This window comes from Amphiprion ocellaris, chromosome 21 (assembly GCF_022539595.1).
Source record: "Amphiprion ocellaris isolate individual 3 ecotype Okinawa chromosome 21, ASM2253959v1, whole genome shotgun sequence".
Taxonomy (NCBI): Eukaryota; Metazoa; Chordata; class Actinopteri; family Pomacentridae; genus Amphiprion; species Amphiprion ocellaris.
The window spans coordinates 27272523-27289189 of NC_072786.1; the positions used below are offsets into that span (position 1 = coordinate 27272523).

General features: G+C 38.2%; 1 protein-coding gene across 1 annotated transcript in view; it reads left to right on the forward strand.

The window, feature by feature from the left end:
- Positions 1-16667, forward strand: part of LOC111587810 (synapsin-3-like) — a 155175-nt gene that overhangs the window by 20895 nt on the left and 117613 nt on the right. Inside the window, exons 2-3 of the mRNA XM_055006377.1 lie at positions 530-1002; positions 16584-16641. Coding sequence (XP_054862352.1) covers positions 590-1002; positions 16584-16641 — 471 coding nt within the window. The 5' untranslated portion in view covers positions 530-589. The remainder of the gene's footprint in view (positions 1-529; positions 1003-16583; positions 16642-16667) is intronic.

The following is a 16667-nucleotide window of genomic DNA, read 5'->3' on the forward strand; positions in this document are numbered from 1 at the left end:
ATCTGGTTGGAACAAATGGCTATTTTTTGGTGAATTTTTAAATGAAACGTGGAATATAGCGATTTTAATGGAAAGAAAAACATGATTTCAAGCAGCTTGTTAGTTCAAGGACTGCTGGAAAATTGAAAATGTGATGATTCATTTTATTTTTACAATCTCTGGTTTTGACAAAAGTTGTAATTTTGCTGACAACATGCCTTTTACACCTGATGACCAGTTTGGAGATGCAGAGTTCAGGAATACTATAAATTTCTTTTAAAGCACTGTAGAATTCAGTGATTTTGATGAAAGATCATGATTTTAAGCTTTGATTTGATTAATTTTCCCAAACAAATGGAACTTTGCACACTGCACAGTTCCCTCTTCTTTTCCAGTTTCTGGCTCAGATAAATGGTGTAATTTTGGTGATATTGTAACAACAACATGCCTTTTAAACCTATCGGTGGGTTTTAGGGTTCAGAGGGTTAAAGACAGAACTCTGAGGTGAGGTAAACTCAGAAATAAAGAACTCTTCCTGTCTCGTGTGTAGGACCTCAGGTGTTCTTCCCCCTCACCTCCTCTGGCCTGACCGACCCACCAGCCCGTCACCATGAACTACCTTCGCCGGCGCCTGTCAGACAGCAGCTTCGTGGCCAACCTCCCCAACGGCTACATGATGGACCTGCAGAGACCGACGCCGCCGGGTTCGTCCACTTCGTCTCCCGCCTCTCCGGCCACAGAGAGGCGGCAGCCCCCGAGCCTCCCGACCCAGCCTCAGGGCTCCGGATCGGCCCCGGGCCCTGGTTCTGGCTCCGGTTCCGGCTCCGGCAGCTTCCTCAGCTCCTTCTCCAGCGTGGTGAAGAGCGCCCAGATGGCCCAGAACGTGGCTGCCGCTGCTCACGCTAAATCGGCGGCGGCGGCGTCTGCAGCTGAAGGCGCCTCTGCAGCAGGAAGTCAGCCGGCCAAAGCTGTGATACGCAAACCCAAGATCCTGCTGGTGATCGACGAGCAGCACACAGACTGGTGAGTGGAAGCTTTGATGGTGTAAAAATGAGTAAATTCACATTATGCTGCTGGTTTTCTGAAGATCAGTTCAACAAATAATGAACTGAGCTGTGAGGTGTTTGTTTTTTAGTGGTTCTTCCAGTTCATTGAAAGTGTTGCTCCATCAGTGAACATCTTGGCTCACTTACGGATTTCCCTGAGTGGAAGGAACATTTGAACAGTTCTGCTACGTGAAGCTGAGCAGAATCTGGAAACAGGAAATGACGGATCAAGCTTTGTTTTCTTGTTCTCCTGTCTTTCTTTAGTTGAACCTGTGTAAGACCAATTTATTAGACATGAAAACAAGAAAATATCTTAGAAGTCTGTGAAAAACTTGTTTCAAACTAAAACTTGTATTGTTATTTATGAGGCAAATAACAAACTGGAGCAACTAAATAGTCCTTATTCACATATATTAACCAAACATCTTCATATTTTCTATGACCTCCCTTGGTCCTGATAACAGCTTACATTCTTGCTGCCATCGTTTTGGTGTTCTTTTCCACAGCCTCTTTTGTTATTGAGTTCCAAATAGTTTCTAGCTGTTCCCAGAGATTTGATTTGGATGAAACTTTTGTGCCATCTATTTTCAAATTCAATAAATCCCAGATCTGTTCAACAGGATTGTCTGGACTTTGACTTGGCCAGTTCATGAGTTCCAGCTCCAGATTCTTTTTTTCTTGGTCCAGGACTCTCTGCACAGCTTTGAAGTCTGCTTAGGGTCATTGTCTTCTTGGTGAATGAACCCACAACTGTTCAGTCCACAAGGGATTCTTGTTTTTAAGACAGGTGGTCTTATAAATTTGTTAAGCACTGTAGGTGCCAGCAGAAAGACATTCACACGTATAATTACCATGCATTTGCATTTTAAATTGAGCCAGAATGTTGTTTCTTCTCATCTCTAGCAGAATAGATTATTTGGGTGCATGCACTCATTTGCTTTTGGACAGATGGAAAAGAAAATGTTCAATAGAACGTTCACTAGTTTCACTTAAATGCAATTTCAGATCATCTCCCTGTTAATGAAGCTACAAGTGACATGAAAACATTTAACAGGTTGCTTTTCGATGATATTAAACGATTAAACAACAAAGTCAGTCTGAGAAAATGAGTGCAGACGAAGAGAAAGTTGTGGATCAAAAAGGACGTCAGCTCTCCAACACGGCAAACTCATCAGATTGTCAGCTTTCCGACGCTCTTTGAACTACTCATCTGAGACACAATGTTTCACAGAATCTAGGCTTGCATTTATTTCAGAGAAATCACTTAATTATTGAAATGTTTTATGAAAAAATGTTTTGAAAAAATATAAGTTTCTGTACAAAACCAAAAAATCTTCCCTACTTGGTGCAGCCAAGAAGCCATCAGTGACTCAGCTGAGAGCAACACTTATGTGTAGAAAATTCAGGGACTTCAGCCAAATTCAAATCCAAACCAGGATTCAGATGAACTGCAGGCAGTGTTTAAACAAAGCAGAGGAGACAAGTATGAAAGCAAATTAAAAATTTAAGCAGTCAAATGTATATAAGTAGTATACAAACCACCAATTTTTTTTTTTTTTTGTATTGGGAACATCTGTGAACACTTGGAAAAATGTTGTACATCTTGAGTCCATTTAAAATTTAGTTTGTTTTAATTTTTGTTTTTGTAAAATAAAAAATTAAAGAAAATACACTTTAGTTTTTTCTCTTTTAAATGATATAATTTTTGTATACTTTTCACAAGTCATTTCATAGTTCTCTCTGCTTCTATTTATGGTTGTTCTGTTTCCATAGAGATGCAGGAGTTTTAATTGCAGTGAAAAATTGGTCCACAGTGACTAAAAATGTGACAGAAACAAAAAATGCCCAGTTTTCTCTTACTTTGACCACAGAGCAGCTTTAATATGCAACTTTAGAAACAACTTCTGAGCAAATTCTAAGCAAAATTTGTTGCCATGTGAGGAAAAATTCTCCCTGATAAGTAGCCTGGTTTGACTTTTTTTCTCTTTTTAAATGAATGATTGTTTTGCTTCAGTTTTGAAAGCGATGAGACGTCTTTTTGTTTATGACGCTTCATACGTCCTTAGCTTCAGCAGGTTCGTACATCAGCTTTGTGCCGGAACAAAAATCGTCATGGTAACGAGAGGGAAAAAGTTCTCCTCAAAGGAGATGATAGGAAAATAAATGGGCTTTAATTAGATGAGATGGGTTCATCTCATCATCATCATCGTCATCAGCAGAAGCAGCAGCAGCAGCAGCAGCAGATGCAGATGCAGCAGCAGATGCAGCAGCAGAAGCAGCAGCAGCAGCAGCAGATGCAGATGCAGATGCATGAATGCTGGAGGCCGACATCAGCTGCCTTTAGCAAGAGGAGCCAAGACATGCAGCAGCCCTGTTTATCATGTTTGTCTCCCCGGATCAATAACCTGCTCTTCCATTTCATGAGTTGTTATTCTGTTGCCTGACATTTGCTGGCAGATCGACCTCGGCGAGGCTGTTATTAGCCGCATCCAACCATTTGAATTTATTGACAGAATTAGAGGGGATCATTACGTACAGCGGGGGAGATCGGATCTAAAAATGATCTCTAAATTAAAGCTCCCCGCTGACAGTCGTGTCAGAAGCCCAGAGATTGCTCTCAGTTTTCTGTAAAGCTGGGAAGGCGGCCTCCTTTCCTTAAGCCGGCTGGCTGAAATCCCAAAAGGACTCGATTCTCTTCACGGCCAGGTGTTCCTGAAATGAATGAACCTCAGTCTGTAGAGGAGCAGCAGCTTTAATTCACCTAAACACACTCAGTTACTTAAAAAAGACACAGAATGACAACTGACAAGTGTTCAGCTGCTTTGTTTGGGTTCTTTTTGTGAAGGACTGTGGTTTGAGCAGCACCTGTGTGAGATAATGCAACCCAGAGCAACATCCTTGCAGTACAGCCGTCCTCTGTGAAGTTTTGGTTTTCATGATAGTGTCACGAAAATGTGTTGATTCACAGTTTGTGTTGTTGTTGTTGTTGTCATGGATTACAATCACAAACAAGCATGTGGTGTCCTCTTTACACTGTAGGTTGGACAGTGGCAGAAGAGTGCAATGTTTTTGCTTCACAAGTTGCTTAGATTTTCATAACTGGCGAAAACCTAAAGTCCCATATGAGGAAAATCCATTTTTGCTGTGTTTTCCATCCATCCATCCATCATCTATACACCGCTTAATCCTCACTAGGGTCATGGGGGGGCTGGAGTCTATCCCAGCTGACTCAGGTGAAGGCAGGGGACACCCTAGACAGGTCACCAGTCTGTCACAGGGCTACATACAGAGACAAACAATCACTCTCACATTCACACCTACGGGCAATTTAGAATGATCAATTAACCTCAGCATATTTTTGGACTGTGGGAGGAAGCCGGAGTACCCGGAGAAAACCCACGCATGCACAGGGAGAACATGCAAACTCCATGCAGAAAGATCCCAGGAAAGCCGGGACGTGAACCAGGGATCTTCTTGCTGCAAGGTGAAAGTACTAACCACTACACCACTGTGCAGCCCTTGCTGTGTTTTGTGGTTGTTATATCCACCACCGTTCAAAAGTTTGGGATCATCCAGGCAATTTTTCTGCAAGTTTTCCATGAAAGCTCCCACTTTTATCCATGTGCTAACATAACTGCACAAGGGTTTTCTAATCATCAATGAGCCTTTCAACACCATTAGCTAACACAATGTAGCATTAGAACACAGGAGTGATGGTTGCTGGAAATGTTCCTCTGTACACCTATGGAGATATTCCATTAAAAATCTGCTGTTTCCAGCTACAATAGTCATTTACCACATTAACAATGTCTACACTGGATTTATCATTCAGTTAATGTTTTCTTCATTGAAAAAAAAGCTGCTTTTCTTTCAAAAATAAGGACATTTCTAAATGACCCCAGACTATTGAACAGTAGTGTATGTGGAGGTCTAATTCTGTAAGAGTTTTATTCAGTTTCTACGTATAAACTAAGGAACCAATAGTTGTGGAGCTCAAACTTTTTACAGTCCTTCGCTGCTTCCAGGTGAACCATTCAGAAAGTGCAGCTGCCTCTCAGTCACCAGGTTTATTTACTGTCTAGAGCTGCTTCGACTAAACTCTAAAACTCACCAAATGTTCTGCTGTTGGCCGCAAGAGTGAACACAAGAGTCTTTACGCACTCCCAGCATCTGAAGAACTGAAGATCCAGTTGATTATTTAGATTTTTGATGGCAGTGTCATCACAACAACAGGAAAATCCTCAGTGTTAGCATGTTCTGTGGCTAATGTGGCTAACGCTACCATTGTGTATATGCCCAAAGGTCAGAGCTCTGAGGACACTGTAACACTAAGAGACATTCAGAAATGGTAGAAACTTTAATTTGAACCAATAAACAAGGACCGGGTGGTTTACTGTGTTTTCATGTGGCCTTTTGTGCTTCAGTTCAACCTAAACTCAGCTGCTGTTAGCTTCTCTCCTGCTCCCTGTGCTCACAAATACTGCATGTTAATACAGCTGAATTCCCAATTAAACTGTTATTGTTCCGTTTATGTTGTCGGACAACAGAATTAGTCTGAAATAATGACTGAAGTTCTGTCCAGAGAATTTTAGCAATGTTTCCAAGTAAAATGATGCTCAGAGAGAACGTTTGAAGCGATAGAAAGTCCTGGTCTAGCTCAATTATATGCAACAGTTTTGCTCCATCATGCCAATCACAGACACAGAGAAAGTCCAGTTTGACGAATCAGATGACAGCTGGCAGGGAAGTTGAGGAAATATACCGCCAAATTAAAGCACCGTCTGACAGCAAGATGAAGCTGTGAGAATATTCTAAATATAGCTTCAACAGATAGTGATTTTTTTTTTATTAGGGGGCTGAAATACATTTTGCTGCTGACCCCGTTCACAGCAGAACGTAGATGAGCTTCCTGACTTGACTGTGATGCACTGAATGTAGATACAACTCCACTTTAAAGGATCCCAAGTGTTCATTTAAGATGTGTACTGTGGATAAAAAAGCATCTTAGGGCACCACAACTAGTCTGCAACCCAAATGTGGTCCAGTATGCAACTTACACAAGCTTATGTGGATGTTTTAGGCATATTTTTATGTCTTCCAACATGTCTGGAGGGAATCTTTAACGTGAGATGAAGCAAGAACTTTATCAAGCATCTTTATGGCAGCTTTCTTTGTTTCCTTAAAGCAGCTTTTCATGAAAGAATCGAGGGCTGTTGGATGAAAAGATGTTTCCTAAGTCTAGCAGCAAATGTTCAGATCTTTGTGTTTGTCTGCGACAGCTTCTCATTATGTGCTCTGTCTGCCTCATGCACTGACAGATAATTTCACTTGTTTTAGTAAAATTCGGTCTGAATGGGAGATAAAAGGATGTTTGTTCCACAGAGCTGCTCAGAGAACTTTCAAATGTTTGGCTTTTTATTCCTGACAGCCAAAGTCAGAGGAATAATGTAGGAAGGCATCCTGACTGGATATATTTTTCTGCTTTTGCTGATTAGAAAAAAGCAGTTTTCAGAAATTAACATGGAAAGTGAGTTTCAGGTTATTTCTGACTGTATTTACTGAGGCTGAATAATATTAGAGGAAAGTTTTTAACTCTACTTTTTGAACAATTTACTGTTATTTAATGTTATTTTGACTATAAATTTTCACTTTTTATATGAATTAAAAATATATTGTTTAGACATATTAGCAATCTTTGAAAGAAAAATTATGTATATTGAAGATTGAAAACTTTTATATAGTTTTTTAAAAAAAGTTATTTTATGGATTTTCTGTTTTGTTAAATTACAGATAATATCTGATAAAGTCACCAAAGAAATTTTAATTTGTGTTGACTACAAAAAAAATAAAAACAGGTTAAAACTAAAGATGGTGCTTTATGAGAGATACCATTCCATATATATATATGGTATTTTGTGCTTTCTTTACTGTATGTAAATAAATTAAAAATATTATTTTACAGATATTTGCAATCTGTGAAAGAAGAACTATGAATATTAATGTAGATTAAGGATTGAAAATTTGCTTGTAGTTTTTTTAAAGCAGTTATCTTGCATATTTAAAAAATTACAGATTATGTTTAGTCACAAAAAAGCTTACTTTGCTTATTGTCTGCAAAAATATAAAAACAGGCAAAAAATAAACATAATGTCCACATCAAGTCTTTTTTTTCTTTTTTTGAACAAATATTGACAATTTTCCAGTGTATCTCCATAAATTTACTGTTTATGGTCTGTAAATTGGCTGCACACTATTACAATTTTATAGATATTTGCTGTTATTTCCACAAAATTTGCTGGTTTTGAGTGTTTTTTTTTTCTGGGACCCTTGCTGCCTAATTTACACAGATTTTATGTTTTTTTTCCTAAGTGTATGAAACAGAAAACTTGTTCACTAATGGCTTCTCTTTTGCACCAAGGAGGTCAGAATTTTTAGTTTTTTACAGAATCTGGTTCAAGTAAACAATTGTTTTTCTGTAATTTTTTTTATTTAAATGAGACATGTAGATTACCGTGATTTTGATGAAATATCAATTTCAAGATTAGATTTCTTTATGTCACAAATGAGCAGTTCAAGGACCATGGCAGAGTGAATAATCTGACAGTTATCTCTTATGGTTTTACAGTTTCTGGCTGCAATTTTACATTTTTTTTAAAAAGATAAAACGTCTTCCAAACATCCTGGTAGATTTTTGGATTTCAGAGGTTCATTAAGAAGTTGGAAAATCAATATTTTATCATTTGTACTTGAACACTAATCCTATCCTCACTATTGTTGCATTTTGCTAGCAGAGCAGCTTTTGACCCAGTTCAGCACTCAATAGTTCTCTCTTCACTCTTTCGAACTTGTAACATTTCCATTATTTGCCACAGGGCGTCACTGTAGTTCACCTAAATCCTCTCAGATCTCAGTTCCTCTGATGCTGTGACGACTCTGACCAGCAGATGGAGACGTCTGACAGCTGCTCAGGTTCATCTCAAACACTCGTCTCACTTCTCGGTCAAACGCAGATTCAAATACTTCACAGTGAAATGATTTAGAAGTTTGAATTCACCAGCAGAAGCAAATGTGATGCACTGCAACACTGGAAATAAATGGAGGTTCTGCATACTGTAGATATTTTACTAGTTGTGAACACTGCCTGCAGCTCAGCTGAATATTCTCTGAATTTTTGTCAAGTAACTGTTAGTTGCAGCTGAGTCACTAATGGCTTCACAGTTGCAGTCTGGACCACAGCATTTTTTACTTTTTGCAGAATCTGTCTTTTCCAGATGGTTGATTTTTGGGAATTTTTTTTAAAATGAAGCATATAAATAAAATGATTTTGAGGAAACACCATGATTTTAAACTAATTTCTTCCTGAGATATACCATCAAAACTAAACTAAAAGTTGAAAATCACAGAATTACTCCTGATTTTACAATTCCTGACTCTGATAAATTGTGTAATTTTGGTGATTTTCTTTTTTTTAAAAAAAAAAAAAATTTTTTTTTTCAAATCCACGTTCAGGTTTTGGGGTTCTGAGGCTTAGGGTTCAGTATCACAATAAAATGAAGAACACTTTAATGCCTCTTACAGAAGAATCTCCTCAGTCTTTAGCAGATTATGCACTTTTATTCTTCCACTCCTCCAGATCCACCTGTTCTTCAGTGGCTCATTTGTAAGGTATCATCGCCAAATGTCAGCTGTAAGAGCGTCTGTTAAAGATGCAGCAGCATCGAGGTCACGGCTCTAAATGTCCGACGCCCGCCTCGAGAACGTTTAATAAATGCTCAGAAAGCGTCCGTAGATCCCAGACCGTCCTCAGACTGTTAATTTCAAATGTCACCGAGTCTCAGAGGCCACTTCAGAGGCTGCAGGTAGAAGCAGCAGCTCAGCAGCTCCAGACGCAAGAAAAACTCGTTAAAAATCCAAATGTTTGGCTGCTGCGTTGGCAGCGTGACACGATGCGCCTCTAGGACGGTGAGAAATCTGGCTGTGAGCCACTCGGTCTGTTGATCTGTTTGGAAACACTGTTTGTTGCTCTGCTGTTGTAATCTCTGCTCACTCAAAGGGAAAAGTTAAGATAAAAGTCTCTCAGGACAAAGTTCTGATTTACTTGGTGGCCCCGTATTGATTCCAGATGTAATTTAGTTTTTATTTTTGAAGCCACATGTGTCCAAGAGGCTTCCAGCAGTCGCTCGCCTCACAGATGCGTTTGTGTTTTTCATGCATTTCCATAAATCAACATTGATCTTATCCAATCTGCGGTTGAACTGCCAGCAGAAGTGTTTTATCTGGAGGAAGAGCTGTGATGGACGGCTGAAGACGTGTCTTTACTCCTCTGCTGGCAGATGTTCAGCAGATAAGGAGTTAAAATAAACTGGAACATCCACCAACACCTTTTCTCTCCCTGGATCAGTTCTACGGCGTTTCTACTCACTTTAGGCTCATTTTTCACTGCAGTATAAAGTCCTGCACCTCTATGGAAACAGAACAGCCACGACTAGAAGGAGAGAGAACTCAGAAATGTCTTTTGTGCAACAGAATAAAATTAGAATGCTGTAAGTCATTTTAAAAAATACACGTAAAGTTAAATTTCTTTGATTATTTATTTTTCAACAATTAAAAAAACTGGAATCAACACGTAGAATAATTTCCCAGGTGCTCGTAGGTGTTTTCAGTACTGGAAGAAAAACATGGTGACTCTACATACTACAGATATTTTAATACTTGCATTTATAATTTAATACCTTGTAAGCAGTATAGTAGAATTATAATGTGACAATTCATCAAAAAACTAAAAATCTAAAGTATGTTTTCTTTGATTATTTATGTTTTTAAAATATGTTATGCAACATAACAATGTTCTGATGGCATAAATCAGATAAAAGAAATGGCAAAAATTCAATTTCTTTGATTATTTATTTTACAAAAATGTAAAAAATAAATTTCAGGAAAAAGGAAAACTTTTTTCATTAAATAAAATATGGTTATTTAAAATAAATAAATAAAATTGCCTTTTTTTTAGTTGATCAATTTTTTGTTTCTTGATTTTAAACCAAAAATAAGTTTTAGAAAACTGTCCTAATTTTCAATTTTCAGTTCAAACAACAACAAGAAAGCTGTCCCCATAAAACCATAAAAACAGAGAAACTGGGCTCATGTTTTTAATGTTAATGGACAGTGGAAAAAAAGTTTGAAAATAGAAAAACCAAATAAAACAAGCTGAGTTACAAACCAATCATTGCTCATTTTTGTAAAATTAGTTGCTACCAGGGCAGGAAAGTTGAACACAAAAAGCAGCTCTGAAAGTCCAGTAAACTCTAAAAAAAAAGTCCGACTGAATAATTAGCATTAACTGTTCGGGCTTGACTGTAACTGATGTTCATCTGTATGAACAATCCAGATTCATTAACCCACTCAGTCCACTGGGATCATTTTAAAGCCTGTATTTGTTTTGTGATAATTCTTTATCACTTAAAGTTTTTTTTATATCATTTGTGATTTAACAAATATGTATCTGGACAGTTATATAGAGATTTTTCCTTCATAAATTTCAGATTTATTTTATTTGAGCTGATTTATTATGGGCTCCTTTTATTTTATCTCTTGTGCAGTTATGGAAATTGGATGTTTGCCATTTCAGCTCTGCGTTTCCTGCACCATGATATGGAGGAACTGCAGCGTTTTGAAAAGAAATAATGCTTTGAAGGATCTAAAAATCCTGTTCTAGAAAGGTTAATCACCTCCAGAAAGTATGTAAGCAGGTGAATGTTTGAATCACTGCACAGAGAAAGGTTTAAAGTTAGTTTAAGGAGAAGATGTCTGTAAAATCCTGCATCCTGTCAGGTTTTTATCAAACTTTGTTGTAATCTGAGAATCCTGAGGTTGAATTACACAAAGAAGATCTCATCAAAATCTGATATGAGACGCTGAGATGTCATCATTTAGATGCTCAGATCTGCTCAGAAGCTGCAGATAACAGGATTAAGTTCCCCTAATTATGTCCAATACCGTCTTATCCTTGTAAGGACTTTTTAAATAGTTCTTTGCAGCGTCGGCCTGCTGCTACTTGCACTTTGCAGGTTCTGAACTTTTGCCCTATCTGCGAGGATTAACAAAGGCCAAAGTGCCAGTGTGTGGGCTTCCTGCTTCTTCTTCTTCTTCTTCTGCAGACAAACATTAAAATCAAATGACAGCCGTCTCCGTATGGCTCAGGGCGACCAGGAGGATCTTAGGGTACATGAAGAGGCAAACACGCTGCCAGAAGCCGCTGAATTGAGCAATCAGATGCTCATATCATTCAGGACTGTTCAAACACTCTGACAGCTACTTGGCGGACGCTGGTCGACGTCGGCCTGGGAGAGAGCTGGGAGGCCGAGAGGGAGACCTGGAGGCAGAAAAGGAGGGATTGTTGCCGGTTGTGGTGATGCTCTCAGAGTTGTGTACCGCTTTTGTGCATCAGTCATTGCTGGAGGCCAAAGCTGTCAGCGCAGAGCGGCGTTTCCCCAGAGACCTCAGCCTCTCCGCTGGAATGCCCAGGAGGAAAATCAGCCTCAGGAGGCAAAGGATGGACAGACGGACACCACCAGCCTCCACTCTGATACGTCCACCCAGCGATATACACAGTGTTCAGGAGAAACTGGAGAAACTGATGAGTAACATGCAAGACGTCAGAGCGAAAGTTCAAGGAAAGAACAGCTGCAGATTTTGATGATTAAATTTGGGCTTCAGGAAATTCAGATGTGTGATTTTTCACTATTTTCACTGATGAATCAAACAGCTGATTAATTTATTTAAGTGTCAGTGATGTCAAAAGAGACTTGGAAACTTGTGAACTTATAAAAAAACCTGTTAGCATGCAAATTAATTTAGATCTTACCACACATGGAAGAAGTTATTCAAAGTGCTTTACAGGAAAATGTTTTAAAAAATGTCAACAAACAAGTTATTTTATTTTAACATGATAACAATAAAAGTACTCAGAGAGCTCAGTCCTCCTCCAAGGCTGCTCAGTCGTTCTATCATTTCCCACGGATAAGTCCTGATAAGTCCTCAGTGGTGGATTTGTAGTAGGATCACAATCATGTGATCGTCAGCAGGCAGCTGATGTAGTGTTCACTGGTTGTCATGGTTACAGTGACATTGTGCCGCTATTTGGCAATGATACAGAAATCTTTAACAAATCCGTGGATCCAGACTATAAGCTGCATCACTGCCAAAATCTAATCACTTGGTCCTTGTGTCATTTCTGACCTTCCCTGAAGATTTCATCCAAATCTGTTGGTCTGTTTTTGAGTAACGTTGCTAACAGACGGACGGACAGACGGACAGATGGGCGGACAGACGGACAGACGGACGGACAGATGGACGGACAGACGGACGGACAGACAGACATACGGACGGACAGACGGACAGATGGGCGGACAGACGGACAGACGGACGGACAGACAGACATGCCGATCGTCACATAACTCCGCCATGTTCCTTGGTGGAGTAATAAGATAAAACCAGGATAAAATTAAATTACATAAATCAAAAATAGCACATACAAGTTAAAAGAACTTAATAAAAAACATGTAAAAGATTAAATCTGGATAAAATAAAAGAATCTAAGTTTATTAACGTGAACAGGTTATTAAAAGTGGTTTATAAAATTAAATAAATTACAATAAACAAACACAGTACCGAAAAGTAAAGGTGCACTGCTTTAAAGGCACAGATTATAAAAAAATCAATAAAAAAAAAAATGTAAAACATAAGATAAAAGTAAAATTAAATTAAATCAAAAACAGATTATTCCGATTATTCAGCGTGCTTTATTAAAATAAATTAATACATTTTTAAAAATGTTAAACAGTACAGATAAACATTTTATTTTGTTATTAATAATAATTACATTTCATTTAAATAAACACAGTACAGACAAGTTGAATGAAGTATTTTTATATACATTAAAAACTTTTTTTATTGTTAAAAAACAATTAAAATATGTAACATCACAGACAAAACTAGGATGAAATTAAATTATTTAAACTGAATCAAAAACAGTATAGAAAAGCTGAATAAAGTGAGAAAGTTATTCAAAATGTTTTTAAAAATTAAACAAAATAGATATAAAACAGTAGAGACAAGTTGAGTTATTTGATTGTGAAATTACAGTATTTTCAATGTATTCCATCAGCAAAAAAAATTTTATTTTACAGATTTTTTCAAGTTTTTGAAATAAATTATGTAAATGAATGATTGAAAAAAATATATAAATAATATTTGAAACCCTTAATTTACAAACTTATTTTTTTTGTTAAGTTGCAGATAATATCTAATAAAACTACAGAAAAAAACTTGTTAATTTACATAAAAACAGGCCAACAATGTTATTTGCCACAACAGTAATTTGTTCTTTTACAATCTGTGAGTAAAATGGCACAAGTTTTGCTGTGTTTAAATCAGCTAAAAATTGCATTATTTTACAGATATTTGCCATTAATTTCACTCTATATATTATTATTGTTATTTACAGTTTTTAAAAATTACAGTATTCCATCGTTGCTTGCTGCTGAATTTTTTTTGGGTTGCATCCAATTGTGTGGAGTCAATACAAATAGAAGCAAAACCCTGGAGGGAACATCAGTTTTGTCCCCATCCATGACTCATGCGCTTCCTGTTAGTGGTATACAAAAGAAGGAACAAAATCTCATGGTTAAAAAAGTCAGGAATCCAGCTTCTCTGTGTTTATGTAGTGGGTGTGTGCTGGGCTGAGGGATGGAAAGCCCAGAGCTCTCTACGGAGCCGAATGTTTACGTTTGAACATGTGTAAAAGTCTCGTCGAGGCCCGGAGAACCCAGCGGCCTGTAAATTAGATCAATGGCTCAGAGTGACGACGTGTTTTTGCAGCACCTTGAAACGCATGCTGGTCATTTTTAACTGCTGAACCTATGTAGGGTGCCGAAGATTCACGGCTTGCAAAAATTACACAGAACGAGAAAATCAAGCAAAACTTTCAAGTCCAGCAGCTGGGAGACGTTAGGATCCTCCTCGGTCGCAATGATGAATAAACGAAGGAGGCGGACAAGTGAGATGCAAAAAGGGAAATGTGTTTAGGTTCAAAGGTGCCCTAAATCCCCAACCAGCCCGTCCCACTAACCGAAGGCCTCCAGCATGAAGCCCAGATCTCCAGCCCGAAGCCCTCGACAGATCGTCCCACGCCTGCGATGGGTGAGAGTTCATCAACGCCAAGACCCGGAGATCTCTGAGACGAGGCCATGAAGACGAAACAATCACAAAAGTGCTCCTGAGAACGGAGATCTGGAATTAAACATCTAATATGCGCTGTCAAATGAGAACACACTGGAGATGTTTGGTGCAAGTTGTATGTTCACTTTTCCTCCAAATCAAACCAATAATAGAACTTTTTGCACCTAAAAAGCTAAATTTTAGCGAGATGTGTTGCATCTCTTTTCAGGATTTGAACTAAAGTCGGTCATCAGTGCATGAAGCTCGACTGTTGTTGCAAACAGCATCAGTAAAAACTAAAAATACGAAGTCTCTCAGAGGTGTTAAAGTAACCCTAATATGAATTTTATGGTACAGAAGAGGTCGCTGCAAAACAAACTAGCAGATTTCCTTCTAATCTGAACTTCAATGTGAAAAGAAAATTAGAGGTTTGTGGTTAAAGTGCTGCTGCAGCGGTTCAAAACTCTGAATTTCTACAGTGGAACAAAAAGGCCTCTCGAGAACCTGTGCATTCTTGTGAATTGTCTTTCCTTCTGCCAAATTTTATAGGACACATGCATTTCTCAGTGCTTGTGATTGTTCTTGTTGTCAATGCCTTACAGTGAAAATCCATTTTTATAGACGTAAAAACAGAGGCACCAGTAGTCATCGAGCTGAAGCTTTGCATAGTCCTGCCCCTTCACTGATCCATTCAGAATGAGCTGCTGCCTCTCAGTCCAACAGGTTTATGCACTTTCTAGATCTGCTTCTGCTAAACTCTAAAATATCTCAGCAACAAGAAAAACTCACCAATTGTTCTACTGTTAGCTGCAAGAGTGAACACAAGTCTTCATGCACTCCCACTATCTGAGGAACTGAGGATCCAGTGGATTACTGTTATTATTAACAGCAGTGTCCCCAAAACAACAGGGAAATCCTTAGTGTTAGCATGTTCTGTGGCTAATGTGGCTAACATTAGCTTTGATTGTCATAGTTCTGTGGAAACTGTAAAGCTAAGGGACATCCAGAGATGGTGGAAACTTTAGCTTAAACAAGACCTGGGTGGGTTCTGGTGTTTTCATGTCACCTGTTGTGCTTCAGTTCAACCTAAACTCAGCTGCTGTTTACATCTGGTAGCTTCTCTCCTGCTCTCTGTGCTCACAATTACTGATACTAATACAACTGAATTCCGAAAAAAGCTGTTCTCATTTACATGTTTTTCTGTTTCTGTCAGAATGAAACGTGTAAGAAATAATGAGTGAAATGCAACATATTAAGTCTACATGTTTGGCATTTGTGATGTTGAGTGAAACGTCTCAATGACTGCTGAAATGCCAATAAATGGGCTGCAGACATTCATGCTCACCTCAGGATTATTTGTAATACCTTTAGTGATGCCTTCACTGTTTTCTCAAAAATTCAACTTGTCCATTACTTTGATTTTTGACCAAATATCTGCAGAACAAACAACAGCCGCAATTAGAAAACAGTTTAGTTACTGGAAACTGAGTTAGGTTGGGTCTGAACCTTAGATTGGATGGATAACATGTTGGCAGAAATAAACAACCAATAAACAAGTGTGATTGTCCAATATACACTTAAATTAACCAAAAAAACTGACCGTGTCAACTTTCCACTGTGGGTTTTTGTTCTGTATACAAACTAGATCTTTAAATAGCGCAGAGAATCCACATGTGTGTCGGTTGGTCTAAATACTGCAGGTCTGATGGTCAGCCAGATAATTCTGCCAGGAACTGGAACCTCAGAGTCTCAAACCAAAAGCAAACCGATGCAGCAGGATGTTTTCTGTACTTTTTCCATGATTGCTAAACAATAAATTAGTGGCTGGATGCTTTGATTTGTGGATTAATTTAGTTTCACCTTGACCACAAACCAGATTATGACTGGAGAAAAAAATAGGTATAAATAACAGGAGCTATCTCTCAGTTATTAAAAAGCCTTATTTCACTAGTTACCCTTCGTCCAGAGATTCTGTTTACTGAAAACAAGGTCAGATTCTGTAATCATGGAAAATATGAGTCATTATTTTGCCTACTTGCAAGGTATTTTGGAAGGTCTGTTGAAATTTCAGCTCCACTTCAATCAAATAAACAAAGATATTTTAAGGTTGTTTTGACTATTTGAAGAGTTCGGAGCACGAACTCTGTACTGAAGGGGAAGAATCCACATGTTTAAGTGCACATGCGGCCAAAAGGGAAAAAAATCAACCTGTGCAGTATAGATTTAGCATTTGAAAGTTGATTTAAATTGCAGAAATGGCATATGTGCCGAGAAGAACCGAAATAAAATGCTCAGTTTTCTGTCTTTTCCTTCACGTTTTGTTTCCTTTTTTGATTGCAGGGCAAAGTATTTCCGAGGAAAGAAGCTGAACGGAGAGTATGAGATCCGAGTGGAGCAGGTACGGCTTATTTCTGAATAATTTAA